Raw genomic sequence first — 21,317 nt, 5'->3', positions numbered from 1 at the left:
ACCAATATCTCATTGATAACCACATACCTCTAACATTTCCATTTTTGGTTGTGACTTACCTTGGTTGTCTATTTCCAACTACCCATGTTTGGTTCATTATCATGTGAGCTCCACATGCATTTATCACTACTTACTCACTTGATTTACCTTCCTTGAAAACATATTGGTTAGGCATGATTTTGTGAAGCCTAGTAGTTCCAAGAGTAAATTACTAGAATGTGGTATAAAACACTTTGTTTTATTGTTGACAAGTATGAAAAAACTCAACCCTAACCAAGTTTCATCCATCTCTCCATAGAGTGACAAGCCTTTCAAATTAGTGTTACCACATCAAACTGGAAGACATCATATATAATTATATGAGATTTAATCGGCTAATATGTTTGATCGGAATAGATTAATCACATAAACACTTTGAGCATAAAATGTTCTGTTGACAAAGAAGCTAAAGTTCAATTAAGAACCATACTATGCAATGTAAGTAAAATATTACCATCTGAATACAAGAAAACTAAAGGTCTTATTACAGTTTAATAAAAGATTAAGTTTTAACTTGAGCATTATCTACATATGTTTATAGTCTGCATCACATGTAAATTATCAGCTACCCTTTCTGATTGCTATTCAGCTTCTCCAACCATTCGGTTTGACATTGTCAGTTGATATCGGTGTCTGGTAACCTGCAAGATAGGAATTGTGAGCAATGTGAGATAAAGGGAACTATGATCCATAAGAGTACAGGTAAAGGTATAAAAGTACATTTAAGCCTGTAAAAAGAACAAAGAAAACTTTAGGAAGAAACTAAGAAGAGTTTATTGTTTTTCTATATTTTTAACTATTGAAAGCCTTAAAATGGTGGCCATCACACGAGGCTCACACCTAATGGGATTTGAGGAGGTAGATGTACGCAGTCTTACCCTCACAAGTGAAGAGATTATTTGCAGTATTGGAACTCGTGACCTCCAGGTCATGAGGCAAGCAACATTGCCGTTGCCCGAGCCTCATCATCTCCAAGTACCAAACCAATAATAAAGAAAAAATAGGGACAATGAAATTGAAGACCTGTATAGCAAAATTTTACTATGCTGTACTCAAATGAGCATTTCAACATAATATTTAACTTCACAAATATTTAAAAGGAGAGACAGAAATAGCCTAAAGTTCACCTTAATTTCAATGACATGTTCATAATGAAGCAGCAGCTAATGATCTGGAGATGATGGTTGCTGGTCTTGTGGTCGTGGCCACATTTGTGGTGCCATGTAGGGATGAGGCTGTTGAGCATACATACTTGGGTCCATCACAGGTTTTCCCATTATGACACCAGGCGCTCCGGCTTGTGGTGCATGCTGAGGTTGCATATACATATAAGGGAGCGCATCGGCAGGCCCTGCAACAGGCATTGCTCCTCTTGGGATTGATGCGAGCACTTCATCTTTCAAGTCCTCACGAGGCACAATGTCAACCAAGAAATCAAATATATCAGTTCTTGTGATTGCTGCAGCAATGTCATTCTTTTGAAGGGTTCTTCTCTTGTTCTCTTCGGTGTGATTCCAGGAACGCAGGGTTAACTCTAATATGAACATTTCACACGCCCTCGCAAATATGACAGGTGCCTCAGCTGATATCATTCGGACATCCTCATCAGCTTTCATAATCTTTTTTATCCTTGCCAGGGGAAGACTATGATTCTTGAAATCAGTAACTTGCTCAATCTCCTGGTATTGATTTGCCCAAAATTGTTGGAGCTGTTGCTGAAGTTGTTGCTGTTGTTGCTGATGAATATGCTGATAAGCAAGTTGATGTTGTCCCAGCTGAGCTCCAGTAGGTTGACCGGTGGATTGCATGTTCCCAGCCGACGTAACAACTGACCCCGGTGCCCCGGTCATTTGGCTTTGCTGATAAGGATTAGAACCATATGGCACCCCCATATTTGGGTTCTGGCCATGCCCTTGATGATCCATTCTGTTCCAAGTGAAGTCAAACAAGTAAACACCTACACACTACATGCAATCAAAACAAAAATTATTGCAATTATGGAAGCATATTTGTTGATTTATTAGTAAATATACTCCCAAAGTCCTAAGTAAGATATACAATGCAACAACAACAACTAAATCTTTATCCCACTAGGTGGGGTCGGCACAATATACAATGAGACAGTTAAAACAATCATGAAAAAGATGGGCATCCATCCAATGCAAAGCTCCCAATTATTTGTTGTGATGGAATACAAAATGATCTCCAAGCCGGAAAACATGTATCTCCTTCTCATGGTGAGCGTAAAGCATAAAAGCATTCAATTCAATCTACTTGTTCCCATGTCCAATTGCATCCCAAACAGAATAAACTGTTTTCACAAGAACTGTTGTCAGAAACACCTATGTAAAAGCAACACATGTTGCAAAACCAACAGGTTACAAAAGCAAATAAATATCGAATTTGATCGACCAAAACGCCTTTGATGTAAAGAAGTGTTGATCAAAATTGATACTTAGGTTGTTTTGTAAACTGTTGTCGGGTAACGCATATCTCTTGTCAGAAACAGAGGTTTCTTGTGTTTTAGATGCAATTGTGCATAGGAATGAGACTGAAAGCATTTTATGCTTCATGCACATCAAGAAAGGGAGATGCCTATTTTCTTGCATAGAGATCGTATCATCTTCCGCCACGACAAATAATTGAGAGCACTGCACTGGAGAACCTTATGGCCGTAAATCTGTTAACGAATTTATGGCAACACATAACATTCACCATCCCGATTTCCAACGATCTCGACTATGCGATGGTATAAACAAGGAATCACCAACAACAAAAAAACATTTACTTTCCACACTTTCTAACAATTAAATCAAAGTAAAACCTTTGTTTCCATCACATGCCACCTTCACATATGGAAATTTTTGCCATTGAAATTAGAAGTGCTCAATAGAAATTACTTCTTTTTTGTACCAAAAAAATTGTTCCCTTTTTTTATCAAAGAGTAAAACAATCACTGATAGATAAAATCATTAAGACAACGTTACAATTTACATAGACAAATATAGAACCCAAAAAACAAAATCATATATATATATATATATGTATGTATGTATAGGTTTTGAAAGAGGAAGAGTTGCTACCTTCTAAAACAGGTGATGATATTGTGCTATGCAGATACTGAAACTCAGAACCTGAAAAAGGATCCAAATGAAAAAAGGAGGAAAAACAAGGAAAATTATCAGAAATTGAGTTTGATTCAAAGATCTATGGCATGAAAACTGTGATGGGTCGAACGCAAAAAGCTATTTTTGGAATGCTTTCAGTACAAAAAATTGTTAGTGTAGATAAAAGTTAGGGTTTGAGAAATGAAAAGAAAGAGAGGTTTTGGTGAAGATTGATGAATGGAAAGAATCAATGCTTGTGTCAGAGAACCTAACTAATTGTATTTTGTAGGAAATCACTATTTTCTGTCCCGAAATCTTTCTATCTTCATAATTCAAGTCAATTGTATCTCATCAAATCATATAAAAATGTTATGTTATATTTTTTTATTTTTCTTTTTTAGTATGTGTCAAATTTCTATTAGATTAAGACATAATGAAACACAGAAAAATGGGACAACGAATCTTCGTTCTATTTTGTATTGCTTTTCTTTTTTACCTTGTCATCACTAATTACCTAAGAGACAAGTTATTTGATTTAATCAGAACTATAATCAATCACATCATTCATTATTAGACTTATTTGTTCAATTCACATTCTTTATCAGTTATTCTTTTACTAATAGTACAAAATTTATAAGGGATAGTCTAATAATGACGTAATTAAAATAAGAAGCTTAAGAGTAGTAATAATTTAAACATTAATATGGGTTTTGATTCCACTTAGAAAATGACATTGTTTCTGTATTCATTTTTTGAATTCATAGTCATGATTTCACTTTTACAGTCTCCATGATTTGCTGAATGTGGGTTGATCTGGATTTGAATATGATATCGTTTCTTGCAAGCCAAATCGACCATATCGTAATTATCCATATAATGCTCCAGATTTTCCTACTTTTTTTTGTTGACAGACAAACCCATATGCATTATAACTCATGTCTTCCCATACATATGACTATGGTTTGAAAATTCATATAATGCTAACTTCACATTCTTATTTATCTTTGAAAATTCATTATACTTTTGGTATTATTTTAAAATAATTTTCGATGGGTGAAGTTGTTTTACATATTGAAAAGGGATAATTTTTACATATCATGACAAAATGTTCTAAGGATTACTCACAAGGGTGGTTCAAGTTAGAAATAAGCTTAAGCTCAACATTTAACAACAACTATAATATTAATGGTTTAAATATGGCAGTAAGGAGTAGCAACCAATGTAACTCAGATATGAATTCTTAAAAATATAATGAATTTTCAAAGATACCTTGGACTAAAAATCAATTATCTTAAATCATTAAACAGTCCCCAAACAACTATAGAGATATTTTTATGAAAATGTAGTACAATTTGAGATAAATAAGGGGATATAAGCTAAAATTCTAAATCCAGGGGTATGATTTTGAAATTGTGTTTACAAGTCTAATAAAGTATAATTAACATTCAATAAAAATGCTTCATAGTCTCCATGTCAAAATAAAGTTTCTATTTGCTTAATGGAGAAATACCAAAGGAAAAAAAGTACACTTTCAGAGAGTAAAATTAAAGATTACAACTTTTGATACAAAAATATTAGAGAGTTTAGGATTTATAAAATACAATCACCTCTACTATCAATATGCTATAGTTGTTGAATTCTACCTTCAACAATGTCCATGCATTTGGATTTAGCTTCTGGTTGAGTTTGGTTATACATGTAAATCATAAATCTACCTAGTCCTAACCTATAAGGACAATCACCCTGAAAACATGGCTATTAGTAAACTCACTGCCATAAAAGCAATGTAAAGGCCTACCAGACAGAATCCCCAGAACCTCGGCACTCGGAATCTGCACCAAGTGATCACCAAAAGAGACCCCATGAGGCTTAAAATCAGGAATACAAATGCAATGACAATACCAACGTGGAAATTGAGCTCATAAGCTCTGGGATATATATTTGCTGTTTGTATCACCAAAGCACTTCCAAGACCAACAAGCATGTTGAACATCGGTCCAGCGAAGCATCCGGCCATTGCCATTGCTGGATGACCAGCTTTAGCAACTGCGACATCAGCCACAAGATCCCCTACTGAATTTCCCCATGCCAGCACCGTGAGACCGAGGATTGCTGGTGGCAATTTGAGAAGGATGCCTATAGCTTCAAGGCAGTTAACCAGTTCTCCGGCGGTAGTAGATATCCAAAACACACTCATAACAAATGCCGTTACCACCACAGGCAGTTGCTCTGTTTTCGGGGGTTCTTTTTCGATTATAAAATGAAGAAATGCAAGAGAGAAGCTTGTGGTAAGAACTACTGACCATAGAGGGAAATGAGTGTTGGGGAGGAGGAAAACTATGGGATGATTAAATGGCATGATCGAGTTGCAGGCATACAAGAGGGCAAGGGGACAAAGAGCGATATTGGCTGATGCATAAAATCTGCTCCATTGTGATGGTGCTGGTTGAGGGATAGTCAATTTCAAGAGAGTTGAGACAGGCACCTCCCATAATTTAGAAATCTGTAACCATAGAGCAAGGGGTAAGTCAGCACAACGTCAAGTAGAGTAATATCATTACAGAACTATAACTCAGATCCTGAATTATGCTTTTAAAGAGTTCGAAGATTTATTATTTAACAAAATACACAGCTGTGGTCAAATATAAAGAACGGACATGGTAGAATCAATTATGTCAATAAAACATCCTCTTTATTTGCGAAAGCAAGACTATATACATCTACCCATCCCAGACACCATTAGGTGGAAGCATCATGCATTGGGTCATCCTTATTTAGTTTAAAATGTATTTAATATATCAAATATAAAAAGCTCAAATAATTTGGGTTTTATACCCGAACCTCAATGTTCCTGGCTGTGGACAGTTCAATGTCTACCAACAAATGGATCAATTGACTAACCTCATAATTGATTTTTTTCCCATTCTGTGTTTGTTGTCGAAAGAAAAATGATTAATAGGTTAATCGTGCCAATGTCTACCAACAAAAGGATCATTGATTTAGCCCCGACATATTAGACATCTTTCAATATTTCATACATTTCTCCTGTGTACACACTCTGGAAACTACTCTGTTCCTCTCAATTTCAAGTAAATGCACTTCGAAAATAGTTGGCCACCAAACCTGATTATATGCAAACATGAAAAATGGTATAACTTTATGAACTTTGTTTTGCTAAAACCAAGTATTTTGATGGTGAAGTGAAGTCACTGCATGAAAACTGTTTTGATGCTGAATCACATGGATGAGTTTATGGAAGTGAAAGTCCCGTGCTATGAATGGAACTAAATCATGATTATGTGCTTTCTATAATTCAAGAAAAAAAACTCAAATCATACACGCTTAAGAGAAATCTAAGCAAAATTGGCAACATGAATCGAGTTGAGCTAGTATCTTGAGGGCAGAGGACCGATGCAGTAGCTAATAGTAACAGTTATTGCTATTTCTATCTCAAAATTAAAATAAATAAATTCTCTAACTTAGCCACCCTAAATATATTGTTTTTGGATCTAATCATATGCAGCATTTACTTCATATGTGACACTCAATACACTCACTTTTGCTACTTCCTACAACTGTTACCTAAGCCATCGGCCACCACTTAAGGCAAGTTACCAGCTTCAAGTACCATAAAAAACACCAAATCACTCTATATGCAACTGTAATTCTGTCAATAAGAACATCACGCAACCGAACATGGAAATCATATTGCAGTTTCTGTAGTCTCCGCATATGCATTTGATCCCAAAAAATTGCAATTTCGGTATTCTCTACAATCGCATTTAATGCAACATATCTACAACCACAACCACTATATAGAACAATAGTTTCGCTAATAGCATTTATCCGTCTCGAAATACCTCTACCTCTAAATAGAGCGTTAATTAATGATCACTTAAATAAGTCATGTGTATTTGTTTTTAACATTAATTATACTCGATTCTCAACATAACTAACATTCTAACTTAGTTACTTAACTTGATCACATAAAAACACAGCACAGGATAATCGAATCATACCAATTCAAAAGCTCGGCGAAATCGAGAACTACGTCGTTTCACTTGTTCCTGATGAGAAGTGATTAGTTCCTTTTGTTGTTCAAGATCTGAAACAGACTCATTTCCAATCTTCACTCTTCGATCTCCAATTCCCAAATCCATATAAAACACAAATCCAACAAAGAACACATAAAACCCTACAAATCCAATCGCTTGCCACAGAAATATCTCAGCACTCAAATAAACATAAAACAGAAACAACGCCGAAGTTAAATAGAACAACACGTCTCTAATAAACGGCGCCGGATCGACGCTAAACGGAGCAGCGTATATCGCGACGAACCCGACGACGAGGGCGGAGACGAATGCGCCGGCGGATAGAATAGCGCCGAGTCCGGTGCGAGGTTGTCCGGAGCGGAGGGCGGCGAGGGAGGAGAAGACGTCGGGAGCACCGTTGCCGAGGGAGAGGAGAGTGACGGCGGCCATGGAAGGGGAGAGGCGGAGGTGGGAGGCGAGTTTGGTGGTGACGACGGAGAAGTGGCGGTGCGCGGTGGTGATGAGGATGTGGAAGTGAAGGAGGAGGAAGAGAGAGAGGGAAGAGAGAGAGAGGGAAGGGTTGTTGTTGAAGAAGGAATGGTAGTTGAAGATTCCTCCATTGGAGAGAAGTGATCTACGATTGGAGGGAAAATGGGAGGAAGGAAAATGAGAGGAAAGAAAATGAGAGGAAGGAAATATGAAGAAGAGAAGGAGTGTGATGAGAAGGAGGGAGATGAGAGTGAAGGCCATGCCATTCAAACTCACTTCGGTTCATTCTCATTCGTCAATCACCCATTCGTTTATGTACAATTTTGATGAAAAACCATAAATTTCATTATGTTTTTGGGGAAATATAATTCGATAATATTAGAATATGGCAATTATTGTTGACGGGTAAGATCATATAGTAATAATAGTGTGTAAAACTTATAAAAAATGATACATCCTGCTACTCTACAAGAAGATGATATGTGTTACAATAAGATACTTTAGTTATTAATGATTAATTACAAGTAATATATATCAATTTTTTGTGGGCAGGAAAATTAGTAGAAAGATTTAGTAAAAGAATATAACAATGCTCAAAACTTATATATTGTTGGTGCATTTTTTTTTTTTTTGCATGTTTTTATTTCCTTTCTCTTTATAACAAAGTTATAATGTATATTTTCATGATTGTGAGGAATTTCCTCTACTTTGGCATCTACTGGGTTTTAACCATAAGAGCTTATGTGAGAATAACTCGGTCATCTCATGGTTAATGAAACACTCTATAGTCTATACCACTGCATGGGAACCTATTTGTAATAGATATCGAGTGGGCCTAGAGATGGAAGAATTGCATCATTCTTGGGATAGTTCCTGGGACTTAGACTATGTTGCAAAGAATGTCTATCAAGATATCAATGGCTTGAGTCAGTTGGTGTAAGATAACTCGAATTCTAAAACTTAATGTGGATGGTAGTTGTTCTCTACGTGAAAACTTGATTAGGGATAGCGGTAAGATTCACAATCATGATGAACATTGGAACACAACATCTTAAGTTGTGGATCATGTATTAAACATGGATCTTTCTTCATTAGTATAGTTTGTTTTTCTTTATTTCTAGTGTACCAAGAAAAAAATTATCATATCAATTCTAATTGATTACTTATCTCATGCAACATAATTAGCATTTCTCTCAACAAGTACATCAATTAAATTTGTTTGAGTAAATTTTATGAATGATTTAACTTAATTATCAGTCTAGAGTTTGAATTCTGGATATACACTAAGTTGAATACTTAAAGTGAGAGTTTTATCGTTGATCGCATCAAATTTAAGCAACATTTCCACCTTAAGTCAGATAAATAGATAAATCACTCCCTAATAGGCTAATACATGAAGCAGGTTAAATACCCAACACGTCTCATTCAACAGTTTTCACCGATTCTAATACATGAGGGGTCTAATAAAATATCATACCAGTTGAGAGTCCAATTCACCAGTTTTGCAGTCAAATCGGCCGGTCAATACGGTATAATATCTAATAACACTGATAGATGAGGATATTTTGGAATTTAGTGTGGTGTGAAATATAAATTATAAAAACCAGCAAATGGACAAGTTATATCACTAGACAAGGGTCTAAGAACTTCACATTCTTATTTATATTGCCATGTCCTAGATTCAAACCTAACTTATTCACACTATCTTACCTCAAGTATGAAAGTGTCTTTGCACTCTAACAAATTCCACCAAGAGTAGAGACCAATATTTACCAGAGACTCTTTCCACTCCACCTCAGAAATTTATCTATTTCAGTAATAATCTCACTCTATTTCAAAGTGGACATTAGCCTTGCTTTAATTACCATAAAATATTCATATCTTTTGCAACTCTACCATAAAAAACATATATCAATATAGTGGACAATTGACCCTTTATTTAGTTCCTTATCCTCATTCAGGGTTCCCACCTGCTCCATCAAAAGGGGGTCACATCTCTTGTTCCGAAAAGAGTGTCCCTAAGTTAAAAGTTTAATAGTTAAGTGTTTTCCTGATCAGTCATAACAAATAGCACATGGAGTATCACAATTTGTGGGATACTCCCCTAAAAAAGCTGTCATTTTCTTCAAGGTGAAGAGGGACACTGCTTTTAAATAACCCAGAAAACTGGATCACAGCTTCAAAAATTTCAAGGGGAATGGCCCGAAGGGTTGATTGTGGCATAAAACTTTTCAGGTTCAGACCAACACAAGAAGAAATTGAAGTCAAAGACCACAACAAAAATTTCGGATGTTCAAGTATTCAAACACTATTAATTCCAATTTTCCAGACATGAAAGATGAATTCCTTTTCTCTATTTCTAGTTCTTTGAGCTAGCCTTCTATATCAGTAGTTCAAAAGGCTAAAGTTATAGCAATAACATTAATTAACAAGACATGCAGGAATCATCTATATTCCTCAGGCAATCGGTAACCTGGAATGACTATTTTGTCTGCTAACATTTTTCCAGTCTTGGGCATCACATGCCAGTGCATAGTCAAGTTGAATTTTTTACCGCGCAAATTGCTTCCCTGGATATGAAAAATAAGGGAAAATTAAGTTCCAAATAAATCTGCAGCAATTGATACGAGTCATAACATCGTTGGGGAGTTGTATACCTGATCAATGAAGCGGTACTTGTTTGAAGTATGAGTCCAAAACTTAGCATGTTCTTTAGATTGAATGATTCCATCCCACAGGGAAATCTATAAAAGGTAAGAAAAGAACATAAGCAATATATATGATACATCATATACCAAAGCTTGATATGTAAAATGTAATAGCATAACATGCAACGGCAAAGCTATCTGATTGACATGACGATGCAAAAAACAAAGAATCAAATCAAACCTGATTCAAGGCATTCTTTTTAGTTTCATACTCGGCAGCTAAGAAGACAAAAACCTGCAAGCATATAAAAAGAGGCAAAACTTAGTCCTTTGAACAGCACTGAAATTCTAGCTATTAAAAAATAATTAATTGATCAGAAATTGGGAATAGGATCCCCATGCATTATATTATATAAGTATATAACTCCAACACTTTCACAGAAATACAATTCAATCCATAGACAACATAAAGTGCAAAGAAAGGCAACAATAAAAATAAATATTTCAGAAGAAAAAAAAAGACAATTTATAACAATAGGTCAGGCACCTTAAACTTTAAGAAGCATTTAAGTCATTAGGAGGGGAAGAACAGAGAAAGAGCAGACAAAATTGACAACAGAACAAGACATGCATCACATCTTAATACATAAATACATAATACATCCAGTTAGTTCCATTTTCCCCCACCCCACTTTAGTTCATACTAGAGCACCCATAAGAAACAAATGGGGTACAGACAACAAAAAGTTGATCATAAAGTGTCAAAGACCACAACAAAAATTTCGGATGTTCAAGTATTCAAACACTATTAATTCCAATTTTCCAGACATGAAAGATGAATTCCTTTTCTCTATTTCTAGTTCTTTGAGCTAGCCTTCTATATCAGTAGTTCAAAAGGCTAAAGTTATAGCAATAACATTAATTAACAAGACATGCAGGAATCATCTATATTCCTCAGGCAATCGGTAACCTGGAATGACTATTTTGTCTGCTAACATTTTTCCAGTCTTGGGCATCACATGCCAGTGCATAGTCAAGTTGAATTTTTTACCGCGCAAATTGCTTCCCTGGATATGAAAAATAAGGGAAAATTAAGTTCCAAATAAATCTGCAGCAATTGATACGAGTCATAACATCGTTGGGGAGTTGTATACCTGATCAATGAAGCGGTACTTGTTTGAAGTATGAGTCCAAAACTTAGCATGTTCTTTAGATTGAATGATTCCATCCCACAGGGAAATCTATAAAAGGTAAGAAAAGAACATAAGCAATATATATGATACATCATATACCAAAGCTTGATATGTAAAATGTAATAGCATAACATGCAACGGCAAAGCTATCTGATTGACATGACGATGCAAAAAACAAAGAATCAAATCAAACCTGATTCAAGGCATTCTTTTTAGTTTCATACTCGGCAGCTAAGAAGACAAAAACCTGCAAGCATATAAAAAGAGGCAAAACTTAGTCCTTTGAACAGCACTGAAATTCTAGCTATTAAAAAATAATTAATTGATCAGAAATTGGGAATAGGATCCCCATGCATTATATTATATAAGTATATAACTCCAACACTTTCACAGAAATACAATTCAATCCATAGACAACATAAAGTGCAAAGAAAGGCAACAATAAAAATAAATATTTCAGAAGAAAAAAAAAGACAATTTATAACAATAGGTCAGGCACCTTAAACTTTAAGAAGCATTTAAGTCATTAGGAGGGGAAGAACAGAGAAAGAGCAGACAAAATTGACAACAGAACAAGACATGCATCACATCTTAATACATAAATACATAATACATCCAGTTAGTTCCATTTTCCCCCACCCCACTTTAGTTCATACTAGAGCACCCATAAGAAACAAATGGGGTACAGACAACAAAAAGTTGATCATAAAGTATAATGCAAATTCAAGTCAAGAACCTGTTTTGTGTTCCATGTGAAAAGTGACTGTAAATCTGCTGATATATTTAGTGTCATGCTGACCTGAAAATTTTGAAAGGCAAGTTAATAAACAATGAATAAATATGACATCTGAATAGCAGAGAAAGACATCATAATGATGTGGTTTGTAGCACAGAAAGATAATAAAATCATAATACAATATGCAGCTACAAATTCAGAACATATACAGAGAAATATTTGATGACACTCACATAGTATATAGCATTTAATATGACAAACTCTTATATCTTTTTCACTGCAAATAGCACACGGTACAAGTAACAAATTCTTTGCCATGCTAGATTAGTTAAAAAGTGCATTCTATGGACTAGAACCACCATGAGATTTCCAAGTATTTCTGACATCCTTGAATAGTTTTAAAATGTACAATTATAAAGATATGGACATCCAAAAATTATCTTAAGCAATTATGTAGGGTAATCTACAAGTTCAGAAGGAATTAGGTGACTCCAAGACAAGTTCTACATCAAATTCAAATTTTATTTGAACAGACACACATTTAAAAAGAATGTTAAAAAAAATCAGGAACTTAATAATAGAATCTCAGTTTTAGTTTAAGTTCAGTTTTGATAACAAGACATTGATACAGTCACCAAATATTATACTCTTGCATATAATATAGGTATCCTAAGAATCAGAGATTGTATTAGACCAATCATTCTCAGTTGTCACAAATGTTAATCATTTCACTATCCCAGTAGGTGCACATACAAATTTCACTGTCCCAAGTTTACGAATGTTTTATCAGCCCCTAGCATTTGGCTCATTTTGGTAGACCAGAAACTTATCAATATTTATATGAAGAAAAATGCAACCAGCAACACCTTTGGTAAAACCTTCTAATAAAATAACAGAATAGCATTTGAACCAAGGGGACTACAGTCCTACACACCTGAATGTGCAATACTTAAAACAAAAACTAATTTAACTTATGGAGAGCTCTATTCTAAGTTTTCTTTTTGTTAAGATTTCATATTCTCTTATTGTAATTTCCCCTTCTCTCCTAATACTACTTTTTTATATCAAAAAAAAGGTGATTCCACCCTATGCATGATCCTGAAGAAATGTGGTTACAATTTTTTCATCATCATTATGAAAATTATACAATTATTCCATCCGATTGGGATAAAGGCTTGGTTGTTGCTGTTGTATTGAAAACGTTCCACAAATCTGTTCTCTCCTCCAGCACATCCAGACTATCAAACCTTAAATGCCCTAAACCATCTTGGCAAAATTTATTAATATATTGTATACAACAAGTACGTTTTACAGTATTGGAAGTCGCAACAGGAAAAACGCGCATCCATCTTCAATCCGCGAAACACATTCACTCCTTCACCTCCACTTCAGTATGCTCCCTAACTATATTACACCGTTCATCTACAACATAACAATCACCCATCAAATCAAACCTCCCCACCAAGGTTTTAAATTGCAGCAACAATATTGTGCGGTTTTGGTAGTCTTCACAACCACAGTTTACCACAATTGCGATAAATACAACATAACTACAACTACAACCACAACCACAATTTAAAACCACACTCCCATGTTTTCACCATACACCAATGTTTTAAATTACACACTACAACCGCAATATTATATTGCAGTTTTAGGAGTCTAGCCATTGCAACTGCCGCATCAGCCACCTTTTCCCTCATTTTTTTCGCAATTACAGTAAACACATGCGCAACTTCCACATTGGCCACATTACCCCTCATTTTACGATAAACACAACCGCGACTTCAATTTAAAAAACTGCCGTATACTCACAAAATTACAACCAAGTATCACTCAGTGGTAAATTGGTTACACTAAAAATTTCATTAATTAGATCTATCCCTTCTCAAAATTCAAGACCAACACAACAACTAAAATCTCACAGTTAAACCCGATCCTACATCTAAAAATCAAATCAGAGCAAAACCTAACAACCAGAAGAGCACAAAATAGTAAAATAAAATAAATAAAATAAAATAATATATATATATTACCTCGTCATTGCCATTAGGTTGTTTCTGAAACCAGTTAATGTTCAAAACCTAATAAAATAATGGTAAGAGATTATTAAAATACATAACAAGAACAAAAAAAGTAAAAGAGAGAGAGTGATGAACCTTGACTTGAGCGAAAGGAGTTGGATGATTGAAGGAATCAGTAAAAGAAGCAATGGCGCAGATAAGAGCGAGAATGGTTATAGCGAAGGTCAATAACGCATTCGCTCTATAACCAAATGAATGCATTTTTCTGATTCTCTTTCTCTCAAAGAATAGAGAAAGAGAAAGAGAGAGTTATATTATTATTCTTTATATTATTATTGCTTTTTCTTTCCTCTATTCTCATTGGATCAAACACGTATGTATTTTATTACACGCCGTTTTCCTTTTTTTCTTTTCCCTTCTCTTTCAATTATTTATTAAAACTAAAATCGTTGGTTCAAGTGATACATGTTTGATTTCTCTTAAATAAGAACCTAAGTTCGAGTCTTGTGGATGAAAAAATGTCCATTGAGAGAGTTAGTCTCACTTACCTATGGATGTTCTCAGCTCGGACACTATTGTCTCCAATGCGATAATACATGTGGGAAACTAAAAAAAATTATTTATTAAAATATTGCACTATTCAGAAAGGTTTATTAATATTTTGGTAACTTTTAAATCAAGCTTCTGATAGATAAAGTTTAAATGAAAATTGACCGATATAACTAATTTGACTTGACTAATATAATTATTTTAATTTAACGATTGATTCAAGTGTAATACAGTTTTTGCCAGTGCCAGGATATGAGTCAAATTGTATAATTGTATTAAGAACATTCTACTTATATTACTTATATAGATAGCAATTCTACTTATATTCATGATTGGGAAACCTCAATTTTAAAACATATTTTTTTTAGTATAAATTTCTATAATGGTGGACTTTGATGAGTTTTATACATATCTTTCTAATATCAATAAATCCATTTTTTTTATTATAAGTTTTTTCTGAATTCTTATTTTTGACACATAATTTTCTAGACTGAAATATGAATAAGTCTAACACGTACGATAAATAGTTTATCAATAATGAAGTTAGATATTCAATTTATGTCATGTGTATAGGATCGAAATGCTATGTTGGAAAAGTCAAAACTTAATTTGGTTTTTTTTACATCTCAAAAAGAATTAATATACCTAGTAGTTAGGATAATTTTTTGTACACACCAAAATTTATTCAAGTCAAATATAATTTACGATTATTCAACAGATATTTACGTGTTTATAACTAGTTTTTAATTTGTAATGGATGGGTTGTTAATTTTTATATATTTAATTATCAATGAAGTTTTAAATATAAAGCAATTGGCATTTCGATAATAAGTAATATTTTTTTATTGAAACAAATACACAATTGTTTATTATAGTTTTGAAGAATCATTTTTAATTTAAAAGTCAAGGTATAGAATATTGACTTTCTGAATCAAAGACTTGCTCTTAATTATTTATTTATCCTATTTTCTAATTTTATGGTGATGTATTTGTATTTAATGCACTCATATATTTTTATTCTATTTAGTGTAAGTGAAAATTTGAAATTGAAATCTAGATTTATACTTGCGTGAATTAGCTTATCTCTATTATTAATTTACACTTTCCATCCATGTTCTATTATATCTCAAAAACAAAATTTATCATTGTCACTCCCTTATAATCAATTTATATATTTTATTATTTTAAATTCTAGTATATATAACTTTATTTATAAAAGTATGAACCTATTATAGGAAATTTATTAATTTTAATCACCATGAATGATAAAATGTTAATATTGAATAATTATGAATAAGAACCTGCTATATGTCTCTCTTCTAAACATGAAATTAAAGAGAGCTTGGATAATTACCTTTTTTTTAAATACGAAATTTATGAGAAAATGTGAAAGAGAAAAGGTCTCAAAGGTACGGATAGAGTGGTTATTTATAAATATAATTTATATATATAGAAGTATGAATCTATAATATTAAATTCATTTAATTATAAAAATATGGGTTGCCACCTTGTAACCCTCAAAAAGCTAGTAATCAATAATGAGAAAAACTTTTCTAGAAATATATACACCATGTCATATTTGCAAATGAGTATAATTATATTTTTTTGTATTATTAATTATGACTAGATTTTAATTATATTTAAATTTTTAACATATTATCAAAATTTGATTTATTGTCTCTACTTATATACATCTCCACATAAATATTATTAGGAACACATGTGGCATTTCTCCCCGTAAATGGTTGACAACAATGACAAAGGAGAGTTCCATACATAATATAAAAAATATATATTTAAATTCAAAGTCTATAATTAGATATATTTTTGTTCAATCACAATAAATAACATATATAGTATATACTTTGTAGGATAGCTGATATATTCCTAATAATATTGGGTGTCAAAACAATAGGGATTTTAAATATGACAACAACTTTTTAAAACAAGAAACCATATAATAAAGGGAGTTTTCATGTGTAGAACTGAAGTTGAGAGATGATTTATGAGATAAGTTGTCACTTAAATAGCATATGACGAAAATGTAAAGGAAGAGACACATGAGTAAGTAAATAACGAGTAGTTTCTATCAAATGTATGTGTTTGTATTCAGAAAGAACATTGTGTTCAGGAGTGTATGAGGAGTTGTTAGATGAATTATGCTGTGACTTTGAAGAAAAGAACAAAGTTTTAGAAATTCACCACTATAATCAAATTGATTTTCAACACGAGATTTTAAAATAGTAAAAAATGTTGAGACATCAAATTTGTGTTTCATGAGATAAAGTCAGACATACTCGGAGAAATGATCAATAAATATGATATAATAAGAAAATCTATTTATTGAAGTAATTGAGGTACGACTTTATACATCAGAGAAATAGTTTTCCAAAGGTTTAGATCTAGGAATTGTAGATTGTGAAAATGGCAACATGTGTGCCTTATTAGCTAGATAGTTAGAGCACTTAAAAGAACTAGAAGATGGCTTGTGGTTGACGATGGACTTAAGGACCGGAAGATGGGGATGACCAAGACGACGATGCTAGAGTGTAAAGGAAAGTTGACATTTAACATAATTAACTTGGACATGGGATAATAACAACTTGTACATACGATCTTCATTCTTGATATGGACTTTGAGGAGATGAAGGATTTGGTTGTACCATGTATGATGGTTTCTAAAATTTAGTTTGATGGGAAGAGTGGTGAGTTCGATAAGAATTTTATTGGAAGTCATGAGAATAGTCATTGATATGAAATAGGAAAAAAAAAGTAAAGAAGATTGATGAGTTGCTATTAAGATACAAGGCTTACTATGATAACATATAAAAATTGCAAATTTTATTTCTCAAACTTCCACTTAGAGTACATTGTTGATATATATAATATACAATTCCTAAATATAAGTATAGAGATAAGAATATATAAAATAGAATAATAAATAATAACAAACACCTAAAATTAGAATAATAACAAATTGAAAAAAAAAGAATAATAGATAAGAATAGTAACATGCACTCCAATACCATGAAGTGTAATGCACAATACTACGTTTAAACATCCAACTTTGTCTGGTTTGTGATTTGATATGTGAGAAGAGGTTGCCACATTATTTTCAATCAATTACACTACATAATGATGGTTGAAGTGAAATGAAAACAAAACTTCTAATCACACACCACTTTTTATATAATTTCTATGCTTAGTTATTGAAGTAAAAATTCATTAACCATGTAATATATGATTAGCTGCAACTGATATGATATTAATATTATGGGATAAAATCTAGTGCGAGAATACATTAGCACCAACAACATTACTCATTAACAACACAAGTAGCATTTTTATTTACTTCAAACTCTTTATTCTTTATATTATTAACCACATAGCAAGTACATGCTTACTTAATAGTTAAGCATAAACTCTCTAAGTACCTTTTCCTCTCTCCATAGTTTATGGATCCTAAGGATTGTTAAGGTCAAAGAGATTAGAACATGTTTTTCCATAAGACTTCAATGAATTGGAGTTAAACCCAACCCTTGACCTTTCCAAATCAAACACCACCAAGTTTTCTTCCAAGTGGTGTGCCCCTAATGCAATTCCAGCTCTAGCATGCACCCCTCCATCCACAAACCCTAAACATGAAACCCCATCTTGTGCTTGAACCATAAAATTCTCACTAGAGATTCTCCAAACAGCATCATTCTTATCCAAAATAAGATCAACACTAGGAGCACCACCACTTATTTTCCTTGAGTCATAGCATAACCCAAATGGCCCCACAGCTTTAACTTGAGCTTGTTTTGGCATATTGTTAGCAAACACTTGAGTAAAGACCTCAAATATAGAGTGGCTAAGAACGGTGTAAGGGTGTGTAGTTGTAATCAAAGCTCCTCCAATTTCACCACTTCCATGGTATGATGTTGATGATGGTGAGATAAATGGGTTTTTAGTTGGGATCACCAAGTGTTTGTTAACCCTTATGGCATTGACTTGGATAAAGTACTCACCTTGTTTGCTTATGGTTAATGGGGTGTACACCAAGTCATGCAAAACATCAAGGCTATTGTGGATGTAATTGTTATTATTTGGGTCATTAATATCTCCGAATAATATAGCACCATTTGATGTTGAGTAACGAGAGAGACATACAGAGAATTGTCGTTTGAGTCCAAAGTGGGAGAAAAGTTGGTTCTGTAGTGAAATCGGTGCTTGACCAAGCCCAAGAGCACCTTGGACGTTGTTTGGAAGACCCTTTTGGGCAAGGAAGGAAGGTGCACAAGAGAAGAGGAATTGAGGGACTTTAACCATTGGCCCTAGTTTGGATCCATGAGTTGAATGTATAGCTAGTACATCTTGTGCAAGCTCACCTAACCCACTTTCTTGAGTAACCGGGTTACTAGACAAGAGGCCACATGTGTTGTTATGGCAACCCGGTCTTGTTGTGGTTGAATCGGTGCAAGTGAAGCATTGGTGAGTGTTGGCTCTAGAGCATTGAGTGGAGTGACAAAATGGTGCTTGGTATGTTGAAGATGAGTAGTGTTGGGAACATGTTACCCATAAGTGTTTACCATTTAGGTCTAGTAGGAGTGGAACTTGCATAAGTGGTGTTCTCTTATGGATATTGGCCCAATGAAGTCCGGTTGAAGCATCTTCTTGAACGGGTAGAACAAGGAGGTTTGGTTTAGAAGAAGTGGGTTGAGAATTATGATATAATGATTGTGAGTCTTGTGATGAAGATGATACAAAAAGGAAAGAGTAAGAAAGAGAGATTACTAGAATATGAAGGATATGAGCCATATTTCGTGCCATGTATGTGAAACCTTTCTATATTATATTTATATAGCAACTTTGGAATATAAGATATGGTTTAGTAGCAAGTATAATATGTTTATATATAGGATATAACCGTTTGGCTTTATATGCCGCATGTGAATAGTGAATTTTTTTTTGTTTCCCACGTGTATCTACGCAATCTTGTCTGAGTCGGGAACATCCACAGGTATGTGAGGCTAACTCTTCCAACGAGTATTTTTTCCATCCACAAGATTCGAACGCGGGTTCTTGTTTAAGGGGAATCAAGCATGTACCACTTGAACCAACGGCATGTGAATAGTGAATTAATAAGGAGATTGTATTTTGTAAGTTACACTAGTTTCATTATACTTTAACATTTTTAAGATTCTTATATCATTTGTTATTTTAGGAAATGAAAAAGTATTTTGTGTTATATTACTCAGACTACTTTTCTTCGAAATAATATTGATATTACTAACATAAATTATTAAGAATATTTTAGCCAAAACAACATTATTTTATATTATAGTTAACACTTTCAATTATTACTTCAATCTGCATCGTGACATAGAGAGTATGATGATAGGAGATCACATTTGTTATACTAGAAAATATGTCACCTGATATTTAACTTGTAATAATAGTTAGGAAAAAAAATATTTAAATCAAAAACCTAAGAGTTTGTGATATGTTATAGGTAAATGTCTATATAGAAATAATGAGCCGGTATTTGAATATGTGATTTTATTTTTCAGAAAAAATGTATATACTAGTATGAGTTTTATGCATTACTATTTACTATTATATCATTTACTATTCAAGTTTAATCATAATTGATTTTTCAAAAAAATTAATACAAATGAATTATAGGTGATATACTGACTATATATAAAGAATTTGGATCCTCTCCATTACTGGAGAGTCCATTACCATATTGAGATTATGACACATGGTAAAAATAAAAATCTAACAGTCCTAGTTTTAACTCATTTTTTAATAAAATAAATTATAGTTATTGTTTCCCCTTAAAATCCAGTACTGGTACTGGAGAGGAGTTGGACTCATATATAAATCTTTAGTGCATAAATATTACAATATTTTATTAATTGTATATTTAAATTATTCTTTTAATGGCTTAGATTATGCGAATTTGTGTCTAAAAGTTAATAAATATTCCATACCTGTGACATTAATTTGGATGTGTGTGTGGTGTGAATTTCTAAAACTTATGATAAGTTGGTGAGATAATAAAATAGTGAAAAGAAAACAAAAGGGTTGATGAGTGTTGGGGTACTTGGCAACAGGGAAGAACGCTTAGTTTGCATGGATTGCTGTTGGTAACTGACTTGCCTTGGAATTTTGTCTGTGCCATCAGTGTATCAACTCCTGAATACACTGTTTGGCTAGCTGTTCATTTTGTATAGTAGTAGGATTTCTGATTATATTATTTTTTGAACTTGAACTTGATTATAGACTTGTAGGTTAATCTGATCCAAAAGTCGATTGAACATGTTTTTAAATCTAAATTCGGTCCAAAGTCGGATTATGTATAATGAATATCTCTTTTAAAGCTCTTTTATTTAGGATTTAGAAGTCGTTTTTTTCAAAACTCTTCTATGTGAGACTTGTAAGTTTTTAGATTTTACACCCAAAAGTTCTCACTGATGGCTTCCAACAAACCAAGTTTCAACAATCCTCCAC

The 21,317-nt window shown here is 33.3% G+C and overlaps 5 protein-coding genes across 9 annotated transcripts; all 5 read right to left on the bottom strand.

The window, feature by feature from the left end:
• On the bottom strand, positions 396 to 3,438 carry LOC109345797 (nuclear transcription factor Y subunit C-3-like). 4 transcript variants are annotated; one of them, XM_019585006.1, is made up of 5 exons: positions 3,123 to 3,438; positions 2,495 to 2,695; positions 2,243 to 2,381; positions 1,160 to 2,003; positions 396 to 680 (listed from the first exon to the last, which is right to left on the bottom strand). In XM_019585006.1, the coding sequence occupies exons 3-4, from the start codon at positions 2,297 to 2,299 to the stop codon at positions 1,203 to 1,205; spliced, it is 858 nt and encodes a 285-aa protein (XP_019440551.1). In that variant the 5' UTR covers positions 2,300 to 2,381; positions 2,495 to 2,695; positions 3,123 to 3,438; the 3' UTR covers positions 396 to 680; positions 1,160 to 1,202. The 4 variants fall into 4 exon arrangements, with proteins under 4 accessions (XP_019440551.1, XP_019440552.1, XP_019440554.1 ...); XM_019585007.1 differs by lacking the exon at positions 2,495 to 2,695; XM_019585009.1 differs by lacking the exons at positions 2,243 to 2,381; positions 2,495 to 2,695 and having other exon boundaries at positions 1,160 to 1,965; positions 3,123 to 3,437.
• On the bottom strand, positions 4,686 to 7,980 carry LOC109345796 (cation/calcium exchanger 5). 2 transcript variants are annotated; one of them, XM_019585005.1, is made up of 3 exons: positions 7,865 to 7,966; positions 7,166 to 7,834; positions 4,686 to 5,649 (listed from the first exon to the last, which is right to left on the bottom strand). In XM_019585005.1, the coding sequence occupies exons 1-3, from the start codon at positions 7,928 to 7,930 to the stop codon at positions 4,885 to 4,887; spliced, it is 1,500 nt and encodes a 499-aa protein (XP_019440550.1). In that variant the 5' UTR covers positions 7,931 to 7,966; the 3' UTR covers positions 4,686 to 4,884. The 2 variants fall into 2 exon arrangements, with proteins under 2 accessions (XP_019440550.1, XP_019440548.1); XM_019585003.1 differs by having other exon boundaries at positions 7,166 to 7,980.
• Positions 9,918 to 11,033, bottom strand: LOC109344621 (signal peptidase complex subunit 3B-like). Its single transcript, XM_019583379.1, has 4 exons — positions 11,022 to 11,033; positions 10,559 to 10,612; positions 10,327 to 10,413; positions 9,918 to 10,239 (listed from the first exon to the last, which is right to left on the bottom strand). Exons 1-4 carry the CDS (start codon positions 11,031 to 11,033, stop codon positions 10,114 to 10,116), a joined length of 279 nt encoding a protein of 92 aa, XP_019438924.1. The 3' UTR covers positions 9,918 to 10,113.
• On the bottom strand, positions 11,082 to 14,585 carry LOC109345798 (signal peptidase complex subunit 3B-like). The gene is made up of 6 exons (XM_019585010.1): positions 14,406 to 14,585; positions 14,283 to 14,330; positions 12,247 to 12,309; positions 11,704 to 11,757; positions 11,472 to 11,558; positions 11,082 to 11,384 (listed from the first exon to the last, which is right to left on the bottom strand). The coding sequence occupies exons 1-6, from the start codon at positions 14,529 to 14,531 to the stop codon at positions 11,259 to 11,261; spliced, it is 504 nt and encodes a 167-aa protein (XP_019440555.1). The 5' UTR covers positions 14,532 to 14,585; the 3' UTR covers positions 11,082 to 11,258.
• LOC109345795 (basic 7S globulin-like) lies at positions 18,136 to 19,680 on the bottom strand. Its single transcript, XM_019585002.1, has one exon. The coding sequence runs from the start codon at positions 19,629 to 19,631 to the stop codon at positions 18,282 to 18,284; it is 1,350 nt and encodes a 449-aa protein (XP_019440547.1). The 5' UTR covers positions 19,632 to 19,680; the 3' UTR covers positions 18,136 to 18,281.

The sequence above is a fragment of the Lupinus angustifolius genome, chromosome LG04 (genome assembly GCF_001865875.1).
Source record: "Lupinus angustifolius cultivar Tanjil chromosome LG04, LupAngTanjil_v1.0, whole genome shotgun sequence".
In the NCBI taxonomy this organism is placed as follows: domain Eukaryota; kingdom Viridiplantae; phylum Streptophyta; class Magnoliopsida; order Fabales; family Fabaceae; genus Lupinus; species Lupinus angustifolius.
This window is presented reverse-complemented; position numbering and strand designations above follow the sequence as displayed.

Excerpts from the sequence above, each read along its gene's own strand:
- LOC109344621 (XM_019583379.1), bottom strand. Across the intron at positions 10,414-10,558 it reads AAAAGAATGCCTTGAATCAG|ATTTCCCTGTGGGATGGAAT; the intron begins GTTTGATTTGAT and ends TACCTTTTATAG. Across the intron at positions 10,240-10,326 it reads AGTACCGCTTCATTGATCAG|GGAAGCAATTTGCGCGGTAA; the intron begins GTATACAACTCC and ends TTTCATATCCAG.
- LOC109345796 (XM_019585003.1), bottom strand. The coding sequence starts at position 7,930 with ATGGCCTTCACTCTCATCTCCCTCCTTCTCATCACACTCCTTCTCTTC. Across the intron at positions 5,650-7,165 it reads TTCGCCGAGCTTTTGAATTG|ATTTCTAAATTATGGGAGGT; the intron begins GTATGATTCGAT and ends CTATGGTTACAG.
- LOC109345798 (XM_019585010.1), bottom strand. The coding sequence starts at position 14,531 with ATGCATTCATTTGGTTATAGAGCGAATGCGTTATTGACCTTCGCTATA. Across the intron at positions 11,559-11,703 it reads AAAAGAATGCCTTGAATCAG|ATTTCCCTGTGGGATGGAAT; the intron begins GTTTGATTTGAT and ends TACCTTTTATAG. Across the intron at positions 11,385-11,471 it reads AGTACCGCTTCATTGATCAG|GGAAGCAATTTGCGCGGTAA; the intron begins GTATACAACTCC and ends TTTCATATCCAG.
- LOC109345795 (XM_019585002.1), bottom strand. The coding sequence starts at position 19,631 with ATGGCACGAAATATGGCTCATATCCTTCATATTCTAGTAATCTCTCTT.
- LOC109345797 (XM_019585006.1), bottom strand. The coding sequence starts at position 2,299 with ATGCTTTTATGCTTTACGCTCACCATGAGAAGGAGATACATGTTTTCC. Across the intron at positions 2,004-2,242 it reads ACATGTTTTCCGGCTTGGAG|TGTGTAGGTGTTTACTTGTT; the intron begins ATCATTTTGTAT and ends GATTGCATGTAG.